Source organism: Armigeres subalbatus, chromosome 2, assembly GCF_024139115.2.
Source record: "Armigeres subalbatus isolate Guangzhou_Male chromosome 2, GZ_Asu_2, whole genome shotgun sequence".
NCBI lineage: Eukaryota > Metazoa > Arthropoda > Insecta > Diptera > Culicidae > Armigeres > Armigeres subalbatus.
In genome coordinates this window covers 90861653-90881494 of record NC_085140.1, presented here as the reverse complement: position 1 = coordinate 90881494, position 19842 = coordinate 90861653, and the positions used below count along the sequence as shown (strand labels likewise).

The 19842-nt window shown below is 38.6% G+C and overlaps 1 protein-coding gene across 4 annotated transcripts in view; it reads left to right on the top strand.

The window, feature by feature from the left end:
- The first annotated feature begins 2741 nt into the window (after nucleotides 1-2741).
- LOC134209880 (homeobox protein orthopedia) overlaps nucleotides 2742-19842 on the top strand; it is a 181724-nt gene continuing 164623 nt past the window's right edge. The window contains exon 1 of one of the 4 annotated variants that reach the window (XM_062685901.1): nucleotides 2742-4052. In XM_062685901.1, the coding sequence (XP_062541885.1) occupies nucleotides 4019-4052 (34 nt within the window). In that variant the 5' untranslated portion in view covers nucleotides 2742-4018. The remainder of the gene's footprint in view (nucleotides 4053-19842) is intronic. The other 3 variants (XM_062685902.1, XM_062685903.1, XM_062685904.1) reach the window with 3 other exon arrangements.

Below are 19842 nucleotides of genomic sequence, written 5' to 3'. Positions count from 1 at the left end.
TTGTTAACTTAGCTATAAACACATAATTGTAAAATCTATCTTTTAAGCACTTTCCTGAGAATCGACGAGGTACATATTCGAGGAAAAGGCGCAACGCCCCTAGCTCTTACTTCTACGGTATCAAGGTAGCCTCATCGGGAAAATTGGTCACGGATCTTGATGTCACGTTTACGATTTCGATGATATGTTTTGAAAACGACGAGATTTCAAGTACAAAATTTTCCCGAGGGGCAGCCATCTCAGACATGACTAAGTTGAGGGTAGTGACACAATTTCTCCAAGTAAGAAAACCTAGGATAAGATAGCAAAAAAGACGGCAAAACCTGAACAAGCTATGTTGTCTTTTTTGTGGGATATTCTTAGGATATGTCGTCTTTTTCGGGATTTTCAAGGTTGGTCAAGTTGTGTCATTCTCCTAGCTATAAGCAAATATGCAAATGTTATTAAAGAAAATTTGAAGAAAGTAGTATTGATCAGCATTTTTATTTTTATTATTATGACTTAAAAAAATACAAGTGGCTCGGTATTCGGTATTTATTCCGGTCTAGGGAAGGTTTTCAAGATAAATTTATAAGATCTAGCAATAAAATCCAATATCACACGACAACCTTGTCATGACCACTATAAGTGATAGATATGGCCAAGTGTCCCTCTGTACATAACCACTATAAACCTGTTATAAGATTATTTATAAATCCTCTTTAAACCGTTGCGTTGCGTTGCGTTGCGTTGCGTTGTAACAGAGTATTTCGTAGATTGCATACTGATAGCTGTCATGTATTTTCTTTAACTTTCTTACCCCAAATGCTTATGGATTACTATTTGGGATTTAATAGCAACCCAATTGGGGGTCAAAAATGATAAAGCATGAAAGCTACCATTGTCGGCCACGCCCATCTTCTCTGTTACCAAGGAAGGGAAGGAAATGATGATATGACATCTACTTAACGAGAGGCCAGCGACTCACCGACGCCCTCATAGATGTCAAGGAGTTGGATGGTTGGTTGGGAATATAGTTTAGGAATATCATCATAAGCAAATGATATAATGCGATATATTTATATAATGATATATTTATAAATCCTCTTTAAACCGTGTGCAAAAAAGGGAATTTGGCTGCGGCAGCTGTCAAAAATGTTGCTTTGAAAAAAAAAGAGAAACAAAACTTTAGAGAAAAATAATTTTGTAATAAAATTCTGGTGAAAATGGTGTCAGGCCATTTGGCCGAATGTCGTTTGGCTGAATGCCATTTGGCTGAACGGGTCGTTTGGCCGAATGCCGTTTGGCCGAAAAGTTTAAAAATTTGACCTCAGATTACGAGTGGTGAATAGTGAGAAATGAGAAGTAGGAAGAGAAAAGTGAAAAGAGAAAAGTGAAATGAGAACAAAGAACTTCTTCCTTCATCTGTCTTTTCCTCCTTTCTTCTTTAGGTGTCAGGCCATATGGCCGAATGCCGTTTGGCCGAACGCCATTTGGCCGAATGACGTTTGGCCGAACGGGTCGTTTGGCCGAATTGTTTAAAAAAATGACCACATTTTACTAGTGGTGTAACAAGAGTATTTTTCGTTAAATGACTTATGTAACCGGCACTGGGGGATCTGATTTTTGACAATTATTGTGGAGCGCAGTAACTGATTCAGTAAGCTGACATTTTTCTCATAAGGCAAATTGTCGTAGAGTTTTGGAGAAAACTGTTATCATTTTTAGTTAACTACTAGTCGACCCGGCAGACGTTGTCCTGCATAGTAGGCGGAAATGCGCGCTGTGGGCTGCCCATGCTAAATTTCCATACGAATCCTAATTTTGGTTTATCACAACTTACTCAACCTTATTCGTAATTTTCGCAAGAGCAAATATCATATCATACCTATAAACCAGTCGGAAACGATAACGAACATATCTACTGAAGGAATGAAGAAAATCCATCCAGACGTTTTCGAGTTATGCGGATACGAACACAGACCATTTCATTTTTATTATATAGATAGAAGATATATATAAGTATACTCAAAAGTTGTAGAGTAATGTGTGTCAACAAAAAAGGGAGGCATTTTATCAAGCTCAATAGTTAGTGAGTTAGATTTGTTCGGGGTATGTTGCCTTTTATGAGGAAAGCTGTATTTTTGCTGTCGCGATTGAAAATGGATCAGTCATAATGGAGTTACAGTAAAACGCTAATTTTCAATATTATCTTGTTCATGAATCCCTCCTTTAAAAACACTAGCTTAAAAAAAGGTTATTACAAATCGGCTTAACATTTATGTTAAAATATCATAAACATAAACAAAATATCCAATGCGGGAATTGCTTATTCACCTGTCCAATGTGATTTCTTTATTATCTTCTCGGGTGGACAAGAAAAGTACCATCACCGTAAATTCAATCATCTGTACTTTATTACAAATTATCGTTATCACGTTATGGAAAATCACCATAATATTTCCCTCAACAAATTATTTGAATTTCGAATTTCCCTTTGTCGCCCACATCCGTTCATCTGGCAGCGCTTCCCAGCACGGGTGCTTCTGTGTTCTGTGCTATCGTTGCGTTGCCACGCCCCCTCTCGGTATCGGAAAGGGACATCGCGCGCTGGAATACGGCCATGAATAAGTGATGAACCGTGGAAGCGTGAGCGAAATGGAATGAATCTCCACCGCACCCGCGCGACCTGTCAGTCTCTTTGAATCAGCGGCAAGCAACCAAGCGCGCGGACCCGAGATCATCACTTCGGTCATCTGGTTCTGGTTGATCCATCCGGATAGCTGGCTGTGTTGTGTTTGTAAGCGTTCTCTGATACGTCGCCGTCGTTCCATGGGACCAGTTTTCGTTTGAATACTTTTTTTCTTCGCTCTGTTCGCTTGTTGTTGGTCGCCAAGGCAAAGTAGAATCGTTGGCGCGTATCGTCGACTGTTGCGCGCGTTGTCGCTGGATGCTGCCAGTTCAGTTCTGCAGCGAATCTCGTCCGGAGTGCGTTATAGCTGTTTATCTGTGTAGTGCGCACAAGTCTCGCGGGTGGAGTAGTGTGATTCCATATTTGAGTTGAACAAACATCTCCACGGGAGAAGGAGCAATCCAAGCAGTCGATATCACTTCCGGGGTTTCACCATCCCCTCAAGGATATTCTCCCAGCCATCGTACGGTTGGATTGGGATAAGCAAAAGCACCGAAAAACTCTAAATCCCATCAGACCAGCCAGGAGAGGCCACACTCCGGAGCCTATCATTGCCAGCTGGGTCGCTCAAGCCGTCGGTCGGTCAGTCGTTCGCCACCTGCCGCAGTCCTGATAGATAATTTCCCCTTCGACTGCAGACCAGCCTGCTCGCGCGCCGCTCCGTAATGAATTAAATTTGTTTGTTACTCATTCAATTAATATAGGCTAATTAATAAGCGTGAGAAGTGTGCTGCCAGTCAGCTTTTTTTTCTGTCTTCGCCCCAGCGAGGAAGGTGAACGTGAGCTCAACGAAACGTTAGGCAAGGTTAAACACAAACACATTTGCTCGGGAAGAAAACAAGGAAAGTCACGTGAGCTTCCGAAAGGTGAATCCCGCGTAACTTCGGGTGTGTGTGAACGGGTGTGTGCCAATTAGGCGAGCGCAGGTCATCGACGCTGAATTTGTCTTCGCTGTCGCCGTCGTCTGTGATCTCAAGAGATAGTTAAGGTAGTCAAGTGTTGCATAATTAAACAGTGAGTGTGAGTCCAACTGTAAGGGATAAGTGCGCTTGGAATTGTATACGACTTTAACTACTAAAGCTAATGGTGAATGTTATGATCTACGTGTTTCAAAAATACCCAAAAATGCAACTGCTCAAAGCTGTATCAAGGTGAATTTTTACTTTGAAGTTCATGGAAATATTTCAATAGACTGAACATGGCGTTGTTTAAGTTAAAATAAGATTCGCCGTGCGACGGGTGAAGAGGAGGCCGTCAATAAAAGTGCATTAGGAATAGTATTGCTGTGTAAAACGTAACGAGAGCATCAAACTGTCGGCTTTGTCCATCAGAAACTTCTCAGCAAACATGCTGAACAATCTGGGTGCTGCCGGACTGGGAGGTGAGTGGATTAATTTTATTTTTAACAATGATGTGATGTATAAATAAATATAGGCTTCTCAATAAGGTAAACGGGTAAATAAGTTCATCGAACATTTATTCAGAACTAAATAAAAGTTGGCCTTAATATACCTAGAATAAACACCAGAATTTTCAGTCGATAATCTAATGCATGTAATCCAAATTTAAGGTGAAGAGATTAATCGAAGGAGGACTCCCTTCACGAATAGTTCAACAATAGTAAAACATTTCTCGCGCTGAGAACCATAGGGGCGTAACTGTATTGATCGATTTCTTTTAACCGATTTTGTATTTTTTTAATATCTCAATCGTTTTAAATGCTACAACCGTGATTGTTGTTTCTGATGCAAGATATATTCATCTTTTATCACACCAAACCATTAAATCTTCGGCAGACTACTGCAATTTGGTACATTAAAAAGGAAACATCAACGAAGAGAAATCGATCAAATAGTTGCGCCCCTATGATTCAAAACGCGAGATATTTACTGGAATATGGAATTCGTAATCATGTATAATTTAAATGAAGCACAAAGCTTCATAACAATCCGAAAACAATAATCCATGTCCCATAATCTTTAAGCGATGTAGAATAGAGTTGTATTAAGCTTCAAGCAATTCATAGGGTAAAACGGTATAATATGCCCCCCTAAGGCAATACCTATGATAACTTTTTACTTTCAACACAATTTATGCATACTTTGTGTTTTTTGGTAGTCCAAACAGTCGCAAATGTATTGCCTGTGAGTAGTCATATCAAAATATTACTGAGAACACGTAAAAAAGATTTTTCTATTAAATCATGAAACACCCAAATTAATCCACCGTGATGGTGCCTTTCTAGACTTTCGTAAAATGTGTATGCTTGAAAATAGATGTGTGGATCTAGGAGTAAAATAGAAAAAAAATCTGCGTCCGTTTTAAGAAAATCGGATTATTTTAAGTTAAGTTATGCTAATATGAATTTGACAAAATATTTCCTTTTCCAATCTTTTTGGCATACCCCTGTTTTATTTTTAGCCAGACATATCTTTTAAGGATATCATTCTTGGAGGTTTGTTTAACTGAAGTTTAGACTACCGCCATCGGGGGTGACAATGGGTCTGGGGGTGAGAATGGGTCATCGCTCTCACCGGCAGCCCGGAGGTCGTAGAGCAAAATCGTTCAAAAGAGTCTCTTATATTTTAGTCTTCTTGCCTTCAGATCAGTGACGTCGCGTAACCTCACTTTTTACCTGTGCCCTGACCCCAAAAGTGAAAATTGAAAAACAGGTAGATTGAGGTTAGGGAAACGCAACTGCTTCAGATACATTCAATCCTTTCTACAAGCATTCTAAGTAGTTAAATAGTGACCCATTCTCACCCCCATTTGACCCATTGTCACCCCCGACGACGGTACACAAAAATAAAAATGAAATCCCAATAACATCGTTCGGTAGACTGAAACATCGCAACTGGAAATTTCAGTATATTCTTCCCGAATCTAGTTCCCTTTGTTTGGTTCACGATTGGATCAAACAACACTAAATTTGAGTTGGATTTGATCTGGAATATCTTTCATTCCAGCCGTTGTTATCATACACAGAGAAAGAAAACTACATAACGATAGCAGTTCGATGCAGAGGAAGCTAACGTTAGGTTTAAGGGGTTGAACTCAAATTTGGGTTTTCTGAACCTATTAGAGTTTCCTTAAAACTCCTTAGATGCGAAAGTATAGATTAGCTAGTTACGTTAGATTAGCTACCCAAGTAACCAAAAGCTTCATTGAGCTGCATAAGCGAAAAACGTACTCTTAAAGGAACTTTTGATTACTTGGGTAGTTACGGCAGGCATGAAGAATGTTATATAGAAGTGAATTTGAAAGCGAGCGGAGGGCAATATTGTGATGATATAAATCTCACGTCCTTCCTTCTGCCAAACTCCCGATAAAGAGGGCGGGGAGAGTATCATTGAGGAAGCATCCGATAGTTCGATTTCGTAGTGAAATGATATTATTTCGGTACAGCTTTGTTGTACGAGAAAGGCAAACAGTATTTTGGCCATAATTTCTTAGTCCGATCTGGCCAATTTTTTATATGAAATATTAAGACAGTATTCCGCATCGAGTGCAACTTGTTGCGAGTAAAGCGGTTGAGGGTAAGTGCGTTTAAGGTGAGCTGCTTTAAAGGAGAGAATTCCGCATCGAATGCAACTTATTGTGAGCAAATCGGGTGAGGAAAATGCACAATCACAGACATCATCTCAATTCGTCGAACTGAGTCGATTGCTATATAACAATCTGGGTCTGCGGGCCTTCTATAAAAAGTATGTTTTTGGATTGAACATATAGCCTATACTTATTATACGAGAAAGGCAAATTGAAAAAAAAATTGATTTCAAAAAGTACCTGGGCAAAATGCCTCGCCCCTACCAAGTACGTTTCATAGCTCTTTATTAGTATTTTATCCATCCCATTACAAAAAGGTTACAAATCCTTATGTGCTTGACATTAAAAAAAAACCAACATAAGTCCATTTTTAGCAGGTTTGAATTACATTTCAATAGTTTTCATATGATTTGGAATCAACTGCTGCAGCCTCGCCGCGCATGTGTCCAGTTGGTAAGGGCATATCGTCCTGCCTGTACTGGGGCGTTTTGACCAGTGAAACATATTTTCGAAAATCGTTACATTTTTTAAGATGGAAGCAATTTTATATCATATTAACCACTGAGAAAAGTTATTTTGTTGCCCAGTGTGTTCCAGTGCGAATTTTGCAGACAGCATGCTAGCGTCACTCCAGAATGTTGAGCAAACAAATATTCAACGTTACATCAAAACTGTAACTTTTTGTATTTTGCTATTATTTTAATTATGTAATACAAGAATACTTTCACATTTACATAGCATGATGGTTTTATAAATATTTAAAGGTACCAACTGATTTTTATCCTTAGTTAGTTATAGTTTCCTCCTTAGCCGTGCAACGGTACAACGCGCGGCTACAAAGCTAGACCATGCTGAGGGTGGCTGGGTTCGATTCCCGGTGCCGGTCAAGGCAATTTTCCGATTGGAAATTGTCTCGATTTCGCTGGACATACAAGTTTTATCGTGTTAGCCTCACGATATGCGAATGCAAAAATGAAGAAACTTATGTCGAATTCGTTTTTAAAAAGTTCCAACCTAGGTTGGAACCAGTTCCAACCTAAGTGCTGTAAAAGTGTTTTTTTATTCGCTCAGGTTGGAACTAGGTTCGTACTAGTTCCAACCCCAAAGCTGTCGGGTTCGCACTGTGTTGTTTCACGGTTTCGCACCGGGTTCACCAATACACTGCAACTGTATACTACAACTACACTACAACTGTCAAAACCACGTGGGTGGGACTTGGCGGAATAAACAAGCAGAAGGGAGAAACGAAACTGTCTGTTTATTAAAATAAAATGCGCGTTGAAAATCTTTTTGTCCGGGAATTTTGTGATATTTGTTTAAAATGAAATTAATCCGGTACTGTTGTCTAGATTCAGTTTTAAAAATAATTGTTAGGGAAGTTATGTATTCATAAGTTCATTCAGGTTTTCCTCACAGATGGTGTTCTAAATTAGGTCGGTGGATGGAATTATGTAGTTTGGGAATTCCCCTTGAAACCCGTTCACAAAAACCGCTAAGAATTGCCAGAAAAATATATTTGAGGAATACCGAATAGAATTAGGTATTTCTTATGCAGAATTTCTTTTGAAATTATTCCAAAAACTCTTTCGTACGTTTAAGAATTTTCTTCGGGAATTCTGCCAGAAATTACTTCAGAAATTCTTTCAGTAATTCTCTCTTGAATTTTTGGCGATATATTTCAGGCATTTCTTCATATTTTTTCCAAGGGATCCTTTTGAGATGAATTCCTTTGGAAATTCTTCTTGGAATATCTTTGAATACTGTTCCAGGATTTTCTCTGGAAGTTGCTCCAGGAATTAATTTGGAAATTCCTACAATAGAATTCCTTCAGGAAATTCTTCTAGAATACAGAAACTGTTCCGCAAGTTTCGTACATAAATTACCCCGAAAGTACCTTGAGCAATTCCTCCGGGAGATTATTGAAATGCACGGGGCCCAAAATCCGGCGGAAAATTTTCCCGAGGTGTGAGGCTACCTATATCAGGAGAAGTAGCGAGGAAAAAAAATTAGCGAATCCTGGAGAATTTTTATTACATGCTTCTGATTGTTCTCCGAAAAAAAAAACTTTTGCAGAAATAGATGAATTTTTGTAGAATAGAAAATCTCTTTTACATGAATTCTATACGGAATTCTTGGTATAAAAATGTGCACGGGATTATTGAATATAATTAAATAGGGGAACTGTTCCGATCTCCATCTCACTGAACATCATATCATCAATCATCTCATCGGGAAACAAAGAAATGCAGCACCAGTTTCATCGCCTCTTTTTGTCAACATGCGTGGATCCAAATTCCTTTCCATTGCTTTGTTTTTGATGGAAAGAATATCGGAGCCATGAGATGAATTCCAGGAGCAGTTTCCCTGTTTATATCCACCCAAAAGTAAATTCTACTATCCGCAAAAATCAGTTCACGCACTTAAACATATTTATTTATCATGATCTGATGAGTTAACGCCAACGCACTGCCAGTGCACTGGATGTCCTGGATCATATGTTTTGAATCAAAACAAACACGATGCTACGCACACCAACATATCCAATGACAGATGGAACTGAAAATGTTTTTTTATTCAGGGTTCGGGTTGGCACTGACCCAGGTTTAAAAACGAATTCGACATGAACTTAATGAACACTAAGCTGCGAGGCGGCTCTGTCCCAGTATGGGGATGTAATGCCAATAAGAAGAAGAAGAGTTATAGTTTGCTATATATCAAAGGGGGGCATTTTGGCCAGGTGGGGCGCATTGTATCGTCTTACCCTACAACAGGCGGGTGCTAAGCTGTCAAATCTCGCTTAACTTTTCAAAAGGACCTAAGTAACATTTTTTCATGAATTAATTTGAATAGCGCAATCATCAGAACAACATGAAAGCTTTTGATTGCAGTACTCAGATTAATTCATGAAAAAAATGTTACTTAGGTCCTTTTGAAAAGTTAAGCGAGAAATGTTTGTTGCCTCAAATCAAGCGACTGCCGACGGCACTAACACTACGCCCTAGTATATGAAAAATAAACATTGCAGTGAGTGAGAATTTCCTGAAACGCACAAAGTTCTGATAATGCAAGAAACAACTGTTTCTGCTCAGCACAGAGTTTCTTCTACCAATATAATTATTTAACTGCATATTTCGCGCAAGGAATAAAGTGGAAACACTACATTTTCACGGATTTGATGTATTTTTGTTCGTTGCAATCTTTAATCTAATATGTGTTTTCGGCACCACTCTCTCTTGTAAAAACGGTAAACAATACAAATTTCCACAAATACCACGACAATTCATGATAGTATATGAACATTTTGACATTGGAGTATAAATTTATGCGCCAAATAAGAGGGTACTGTCATACTTGTCAAACTCCATATGAAAAAAAATCGTTGTCGCTCTCTGCCCTACATACAATTTTCAACCAGAAATTTTCTTGGATCTAGGATGAAGGTGTCAATCCTGGGTAAGAGGCCCCACCTCAGGGAGAGACGTCGCACATGTGAAAATTTGGAGAAATAATGTTATCAAATTTTCGTTTGACAATAAATGTACGATCGACATATTTTCATAAAAACATAATCAATTATATTTGTACTAAGTGACCCAAAAATTGATCAGAATTATGTCTCATTTTTTACATTCTTTGATGATCAAAATTTTAAAATTCCGTGCAGATTGAAGAAAAAACCATTTCATCGAGAAGATTGAGTTTTGATTTGCAATGCATTCCAACTTCATCATACACAGTTAAAATAAATCGCCGAATTCGGTAAAATTTTACCGAAATCTCAACAGCAGAACTGTTTGGTAAATAATTTAACTGATTTTCGGTGATTTTGACAGTTGAGCAATGGAAAAAAATACAAAAAAAATTGTAAAATAAATTACCGAACAGTTCTGCTGTTGAGATTTCGGTAAAATTTACCGAATAAGGTGAAATGAGTTAAGTGTGTAACATTTTTCCTCGTAAAAAGAAGTAAACGAATATAAACTAGAAAAAATTGGGCAGTCTATTCTTGAGTAATGCGCGCTCGTACAAATGCCAACTTTGTTTTATATATATATATATATACACTGGTAGGCAAAATAAAGTGCCCACTTCATATTTTTTTAAATCTCCCTCCATTATTTGGATCAAATTGAAGTAAACACACTGCGGTCTTTTTTAATATCTTGTTTTGTATATGCTTTTTGAGTTTCATTCACAGAATATTATTAAAAATGAGTTTTTCTAAACAAAAAGCAAATACAATTTGAATTGGTTAAAAAAAACAGTGACAAAAAGAAAGTGCCCACTTCGTTAGGTTTACATCGGAGAACCCCTCGATTGTTTATGGTTTAATATTTTGACATGATTTGAAGCAGAAGGCTTGACTTGGTGCATTTGTTACCGTGATCGATTGTGATTGACATTAAAAAATGGAGAACATTGTGTTTTCGAAAGCAGCTCCCTTGTACATCCAAAAATTGGTGGTTCGTGATGTGCAAAATGGTCATTCTTACCGTTTTGTTGCTAAGAAGCACTAGGTATATTGTGCAAAGCAAAGCAGCGGTTGGAAAAATTCTAGAGAAGCAAAAAACTTTCGGATCAGTGGTGGATCGTCCTGGTAGAGGCAAAAAGTGCAAAACGGATGCAAGAACGGACGCCAAGATCATGCGTGAAGTAAAGAAGAACCCGAAGATAACTGTCCGCGAGATCCAGGAATCCCTTCAACTACCAGTTTCAAGTCGAACTGTTCGTCGCCGTCTCGTGGCACAGGGGTTGAAAAACAAAATTGCCCGGAAGCGCCCATTTATCAGCAAGGCAAACAAAGCTAAGCGGCTTAAATTTGCTAAGGAGCATGCTGATAAGCCACTAGAGTTCTGGAAAACTGTTCTATGGACAGACGAATCAAAATTCGAGCTGTTTAACCGAAAGCGGCGAGTTCGTGTGTGGTGCAGGCCGGGAGAGGAGCTTCAGGAGCGCCACATCCAAGGAACGGTGAAGCATGGAGGAGGAAATGTTATGGTGTGGGGGTGTTTTTCGTGGAGTGGAGTGGGACGCCTCGTAAAAATCGACGGCATAATGACAGCTGATTCCTACATCAACATCCTGCGAGAAAATTTAAAGGTTTCCCTGATTCAAATGGGCCTTGAAAGAAAATTTACATTTCAACAGGACAATGACCCGAAGCATACTGCTAAGAAGAGCAAGTCTTACTTCCGGTCTTGTAGGATCAAACCATTGGAATGGCCACCACAAAGCCCGGACCTTAACCCTATCGAGAATTTGTGGGCGATTCTCGATAGTAAGGTTGACAAAACTGGCGTTACCAATAAAGATAATTATTTTCAAGCCCTGGAGCGTGCCTGGAAGGAGCTGGATCCACAGCACCTAAAAAACCTGGTGGAGAGCATGCCGAAGCGCCTGCAGCAGGTCCTGAAGGCCAAAGGAGGACACATTAATTATTAAAGTGCATTTGTTTTACTTTAACCTTTGTTTTCTGGGGCCAATATGAAGTGGGCACTTTTTTTTGTCACTGTTTTTTCTAATCAATTTGAATTGTTTTTGTTTTTTGTTCAGAAAAACTCGTTTTACCAGAATTCTGTAAGTGAAACTTAAAAAGAATATAAAAAATAACTTATTAGAAAATAAATCAGTGTGTTTATATTAATTTGAACCAAATAAATAAGAAAAATCCATAAAATGAGCAAGTGGGCACTTTATTTTGCCTACCAGAAGAAGATTTCAACACAAAACCAAACAAATTCATCATATAAACAAATAGTTTTTTTTTCAGTGTGTTACAATACAGAGTTGAGGAGATTAATCGATAAAGGGTTCAGTCTAGGAAATTTTTCGACTTCCCTGGGCATAGGTAGAAGTATCATCATGTGAGCCTCATGATATACGAATGCAAAAATGGTAACTTGGCTTAGAAACCTCGCAGATGATAACTGTGGAAGTGCTTAACCTTTTGTTTGTGCTCTGGGGTCAATATGACCCTTTGTTCACTTTGAGTGGCTGCCATTTTTAAGTTTTCAACCGATTCTCCTAATTTTTAGTAGTTTGGTAAAACTCGCCGAGATCTGTCGCCTAGGTACAAATTCGCTTGAAAAATATTGAAAATGTGCGCTACAGTGTACTTTTTTCAAAAAACTTACGTTGTCTGTGCTCTGGGGTCAAATTGAAATTACTATAACTTTTTTAATGTTTGGCCAATTTTGGATTTTTGGGGCTTTTTTAGGGCTTTTAATCATCTTTCAGGTAGTTACCCAAGATTGGCTATAGGTGGTCGGGTACATTGCGGAGTGGTATTCTTAATATTTGAAATTTGTAAAGATGACGTCTTTAACAAAGTTCGTCTGGTTGGAATGGACTGTCATGTGACGGAATACATAATTAGGAAATTTACAAATAGGCGGCGCTAGTGTACTTGCAATATTCTTGCATATTTGAAATATTGCTTTAGCTTGAGATCCCTCATACCTACACCCAAGTTGTATTCGGCAACATTGTTCAGGATTCCTACAAAGCGGTGCTCAATATAATGAGCACTTCTTTCAAGATGCGGCACTAGTGAGCTGTTATATTTGAGTATATTGTTCCATGTGAGATCTGATGTATTTTGGTTTGTAGCATTTTTGGCAAACATGAATGTTGTGGTAGAGTTCATCAAAAGTTTTCTTTGTATTCAACCTGCTCCAGCGATGCTGCAAATAATAGAATGTGTTCACAGAATATGTTTTAGGTCATCCAAGAAAACCCTGGAATTAAGGCCTTTGGGTCTACATGCGTAACCAAAAATCAGCCAATTTGTCGCCTATTTGTAAAATTCCCTATTACTTCCGTCACAAGACAGTCCATTCCCACTAGACGACCTTTGATCAAGACGCCATTTTGACAAATTTAAAATTTGTGCGATAAGAATATTTACACTGAGGAGAATTCTATAAATCGGAATACCTTGAGTAGTCTAAAATAATGAATTCAAATATACCGCCACCTGGCGGCCAAGTTCTAAACTTATCAACGCCTCTTGCCAAAGCACACGCCTTCGTGCATAACCTTTTTGAATAAGGTGCAGTTCAAAATGGGTAGGATTTTCGGATATAAGTAAAATAATCATGAATCATCACTGTTTTTGTACCCTTGTTCACTAAAACCCCTCCCCGCGATGTACCCGCCCACCAATAGTCAATCTTTGGTACGACCTGAAAGATGATTGAATTATCTTTTTTTTTTTTTTCCCCTGTTGGGTATTTTAATCACTGCGACCATTTGTTAGATCTATTGTGATATATGCCCCAATTTATATAGCTTTGTCAAGTTGACGCATCATTGCTATGTAGAACAATTGCATCACCTTGACTACCAGCGTCTTCCCAATACGGTATTATGGTTCTGATGAATCGCACTACCAAATTGGGACTTGTTCTCCAAACTTCAGAGGGTTCTATCAGCCCCCTGTTGAAGAACTGTAATCTTTTTCTAAAAATTGCCGGACAATGGCATAACAGATGTTCCGAGTCTTCCACATGTATACCGCAGAAGCGACATACATCATCTTGAAGTTTTCCTAGCAGCTTCAAGTGATAACGGCTCGGGCAATGGCCTGTTACAAGACCTGTATATGTGTTAAGATCTTTTATTGAAAGATCTAAGATTTTGCGAGTGATAAATACGTTTGGTGTGATGAAACGTTTAGACTGCCTCGCAATCAAAGTGTTCTTCCAAATGTCCTCTATTTTTGAATGTTCCCAAGATTTCAGTTCCATTCTAAGAGAACACGCAGATACACCACAAAAGGTTCTGGACCTATGAATTGTCGAGATGAACCAAGTCTTGCCAGCATATCAGCTTGTTCATTGCCTTCAATGCCACAATGACCAGGAACCCAATATAGGTTCACTTTGTTACGACTACCCAAGGTTTGGAGTGACTGAACACATTCCCAAACGAGTTTAGATGTGCATCTTGCTGATTTCAGAGCATTCAATGCTGCTTGACTATCAGACATTATGCAAATATTTGAATGCCTGTAATTTCGACGTATGCATAAATTAGAGCATTCAAGAATAGCCTGAACTTCAGCTTGGAAAACAGATGGCCACTTTCCCATGGGAATCGAAATATTCGTCCCTGGGCCAGTCACGCCTGCTCCAACTTGATTGTTCAGTTTTGAACCTTCGGTGTAAAACACAATCGATCCTGAACAAAGATTTGGTCCACCATTTGTCCATGTGCTTCGCTCAAGATTAATTACATCAAAACATCGATAAAAGTTGTATCTTCTTCTCATCCAATCATCGTTGTTTGTGATCAGTGAGTTGATACTTATTTTGTTTAGAATACTAAGATGTCCTGTTAGGTCACCTTCGAAAAGGTTTAAATCTCTTTTGATCTTCAAAGCACTCTTCTCTGCTTCTAATTGAATAAATTGATCCAATGGTAGCACGTGGAGCAAAGCGTCTAGTGCTGTGTTCGGCGTGCTTCTTATCGCACCAGTTATTGAAAGAGTAGCTAATCTTTGAAGTTTTCCCAACTTCTTCTGTACCACCCTTTCTTTTGTTTTTGGCCACCATACTAATGCGGCATATGATATTCTGGGTTTCACAATCGCCGTATAAATCCATTGAATCATTTTTGGCTTAAGTCCCCACTTTTTACCGAACGTCGCCTTACTTATCCATAAAGCATTTGTAGCTTTGCTTAATGCTTCTTCAAGATGTAAGTTCCAATTCAGCTTACTGTCAAGTCGAACGCCAAGATGCTTGACTGAGTTTGAAAGTTTCAAATCTGCTCCTTTCAGTTTTAATGTAGGTAAAGAATAATTTCTTCTCCTTGTAAACGCCACTAGTGTGGCCTTTGAAGGTTTTATGTTTAATCCTTCGTTTTCACACCATAATGTGATGAAATTTAGGGCAATTTGCATTCTATTAGAAATAACACAGTCATATTTTCCTCTCACCAATATAACTATATCATCTGCGAAGCCAATTATCTCGAAGCCTCGAGCCTCCAGTTGTTTGAGAAGATCGTCAACGATTAAAGACCACAATAGAGGTGATAGTACGCCTCCTTGAGGGCACCCTTTTACTGCTCTCACACTAATTGATGAGCTTCCAAGGTTTGCCGATATTTCTCGTTTTGATAACATCTCGCCAATCCAGTCAACAATGCATACATCGAAACCTCGTTTCAACATAGCATTCTTCATTGAACTGTGAGATGTGTTATCGAATGCTCCTTCAATGTCGAGGAACGCTGCAAGTGAAATTTCTTTTGCTGCAAAAGATCTTTCCAACTTTGTAACTAACTTGTGAACTTGTGATTTACCCTCCTGATATGCAAACTGATTTTTGCTCAGAGGAGTATTCGTTAAATAAGATGATTTTATGTGCTCATCTATTAGTTTTTCCATTATTTTTAGTATAATGGACGATAAGCTAATTGGTCTGAAGGATTTTGGGGATGATTTATCCTTCTTATTAGCTTTTGGGATAAATGTGACACGCACTCCCCGCCATGCAGTCGGAATATAGCCTAATATTAAGCTCGATTGGAACATCTTAGTCAGAACGGGTGTTAAGATTGCTTTTCCCTTCTGTAGTAGTACAGGAAAAATTCCATCCCTACCTGAAGATTTGAAGGGTTCAAGTGAATCAATCGCCCATTCAACTTTCTGTTCAGTGAATATTTCATTGGCCAGAATGCCAGCATTGCTCCTGGTGCAATTCATCCCAGTGACTTTATTCGTTTGTTGAATATCTCGCCTGGCTTCATTAACACCAGTTTGCGTAACAGATGCATTCTGGTCCTCATGTGAATTGATGATAGAACACGGGAAGTGTGTTTGCATCATTACTTCTAATGTTTCATAAGTTGTCTTGGTAAAAGACCCATCATCTTTTTTAATAGTACCAAGACCATTTGTGTGATCTTTAGCAAGGACTTTCTGCAATCTAGCAGCTACTGGAGTACTTTCAATGTTTTCACAAGTGTGCCTCCAATTTATCCTTTTAGAACTTCGAATTTCTCTATTGTATTCTCTATTCTCTATTGAATTATCTTTCGAAACAGCCCCAAAAATTCAAAATCGGCAAAAAGTAAAAAGTTATAACAATTTCAATTTGTGGTCAATTTGTGGTTAAAGACCTATGAGGCGGCAATGTCCAAGTGGGGAATCTAATGCCAATAAAGAAGAAGAAGAAGATCCTCCCAATCATTTGCAATATCATGGTCTTCATGTTTTACATGATTTTTGCACTTAACGTCTTTAAAGATTGTAAGGGATACCGTAAGCTTTTTACAAACTTATCTTAGAAGCTCTTTATAGGATTCACATAATAAAATTAACATGCGAATTCGTAAGAATTTTGGCACAACCGTAAAAAAATCTTTATTAAAAATAGCGTTAGATAATTTTACGGCCTCCACGTCATAGATATGAGTGTATAACTATTATATACCTGTTCTGGCTGATAAGAATGAGCAGTTACTACTTAGGTTTTGGATTATGCCTCAAATTACACGCTCTGGGATACATTTACGCTCATAAATCAGGTCCAATATCCCTAAAGTGCAGCATCTATACCGACGCGTCGACTCACCCAGTTTTACCCAATTTTTAACCGAATTACACTCAACATATTGTATTTGACAGGGAATCCTGTCCCATCGATTCGTTTTGAAAATTGATCGTTTTGAACTATGGTCTCAAAAGTTATTGCCAAAATACTATTTTTATAATGCGCGAGAAAGGCATAATAACCGCTAGGTGGATTAATCAGGGTTTTTATCGTTCACTTAATTGGTTCTTTCTTAGATCGACGCCACTTTCAGCTAAATAGTAACAATTCGAATAAGCATTCTACTTGGTCCTAAGTACCCGAGCAAAAGCGGCGACCTCAAAAACTGAAGTCCAGGTCGGACTCGATTATCCGGAGTATCGATTTTTTTTCGCTCCGGGTAATCGAATCCTTCGGATAATCGAATCACAAAAAAATGTATTAAACATTTGATTTGGAGTGGTGTAGTCAAAAATTATTTAGGAAAAACACTGATTAATGCACCTAGTGCACACAAACACACAGACTTCACCTCAATTCGCTGGCCATAGATGGTCAGTATATAATACTATATGGATCTCCGAACCATCTAAAATGTGGCGAACATATAGTCTTTCGGCACACTTCGTGTCCGAGAAAACAAAACGGGGCCTTGAGTACCAAAAAATTGGGCACATAAAATAACCATTTACAGGTCGTTGCAATCTCTACTTGGTGACAGTCGTGTCTCCGTTTGTTGCTGAAGATTTTCTCGTGAAATATCATAAGGACTTCCGTGTAGCTTTGAAAATATTTACGGTGAAACACAAAAAAAAAACTTTCGCTGAAATTCGGAAGAAATTCCTTAAAAATGCAGATAAATTTCCGGTGGCAATTCATAAAGAAAAATACAAGAAACTCAGACGATCTTCTGAATAGAAAATAAGAGGAATTTTTCCTGTAAATTGGGAGGAAATTCAGAACATTTTTCCTAGCTATTTAGAAAAAAATCCTGAATGTTAAGAATTTAAAGAAAATTTGGAAGATTTACTCTGGTAGCTGGAAGGGGTCGCCGTGGTCATAATCATAAGTTTGGTTTTGCTGTGTTGATAACTAAACCAAACTCTGCTCTCATAAATGGAACGTTCATAAATTACATAAATAGAACAGGTAGATGAATTTGCTCCGGCAAAAATGTTCTAAAATGTGCCAGAAAACGCAGGAATATAATTTTGTCCAGGATTTTGGTCTAGTTACTAGACTTGAACAATGCTCGTGGAAGATCATCGCGCACTTGCAGTTTTTGAGAGGAAAGTGTTGCGTATTATCTAAGGCGGGGTGCATACGGAAGGAGACGAATAAACCACGAGTTGCATCAGCTGTTGGGAGAACCATTATGTCAGTATGTCGGACAATAACCCGATGAAAATGGTTCACAACAACAATCCCACGTACACAAGAAGACGAGGTGCCCAGCCAGCAAAGTGGATCGATCAGGTGGAAAACAATTTGCGGACCCTCCGCCGACTGTGGGGCTGGCGACATGCAGCCACAGACCGAGTTGAATGGAGAAGACTTTTATTTATTGCACAGGCCACTCTGACCTTAGTCTAAAAATAAATAAATAAAATGTGTCCGTCACTGAGTGATCTCCTTTACATTTATTCTAAATGGACGATATTAAATTCACACATGTCCACTATTGGAATCAATTTCAACTTGAAAGATTCGGGCTTTATTATATACAACTGTAACGTATTTGGCGTTCTATAGACTATATTGCTGTGGATAAGCACCGTCAATATGGGGACACTTGAGCCCTCATTTGTCATTCATACAAAATGTGGGGCAAACATTCAAAATAATATAAATTTGTTCTCAGGCGGCAATTTTTGTGAGGATTTGACAGATTTGATGGAGGGTTGGCTATCGGTACTTATTGAGCAAATATCATAGAAAGGAGATCAAGTCTTCCCAAATTCTAAGATTGCATGCAGAGTCAATCTCCATATCAAATATCGTTCATGAATATGCACAGCAAATCAGAAAATCTACGTATTTTGAAGGAAAAATATTTAAGAGCAAATTCTGGGAGAGGGATTAATTTCCTCCGAATATTTTTGAATTCGATTTTCTACAGCACTCCTAAAACTCGATTGTGCATCAATAACAACAACAATTTACAGACTGTCACACATTAATAAAATAAATTATATATTTCTGAGAGAGTCTGTGCGAAACCGTAAGCGTAAGTTTATTCATTTTTCAAGAACACGAGTTGAGAGAACCCTAACTCGCATAAGGTTGAAACATTTGACAGATCATTTGGTTATTATGCTGAGCAATCGACTTTAATTTCAGACCTGTACAATCATTATTATTATTATTATGGAAGGTGTCGTGTGTCCCATCTACAAAAAGAGCGATAAGCTGGATTGTAGCAACTATCGCGCAATCACATTGCTGAACGTCGCCTACAAGGTAGTCTACCGAATTGTAGACCGCCGACTTACACAAATTGTAAGCGAGTTCGTGGGGCAATACTAGGCGGGATTTATGGATGAACGCGCTACTACAGATCAGGTGTTCGCCGTACGTCAGGTATTGCAGAAATGCCGCGAATACAATGTGCCCACAAATCATCTATTTATCGACTTCAAAGCCGCATATGATATAATCGATCGGGACCAGCTATGGCAGCTAATGCACGAAAACGGATTTCCAAACTCATTATCTACAAAACGCTTATTAGACCGGGAGTTCTCTACGGACACGAGACCTGGATGATGCTCGTGGAGGACCAACGCGTACTGGGAGTTTTCGAAAGGAAAGTGCTGCGTACCATCTATAGCGCATTTTACACCTCCCGTGAACGTGAACGTGAACAAACTGTTTTTCGATAATAACTTCTTGATACATACTCAAATCGTGAGGGAATCATGTTCAAATGAAAGGCAGATGCTACATTTAGTAGTGAGATGCATAAAAACATTAAAAATATCAATAATATTAGATTTATAAGCATTCCACGGTCATGCCTGTGAAATAATCGTGAAATCGTATCTGCGGTGAACTCACCGCAAGTGTAAACGCGACGGTGAACTT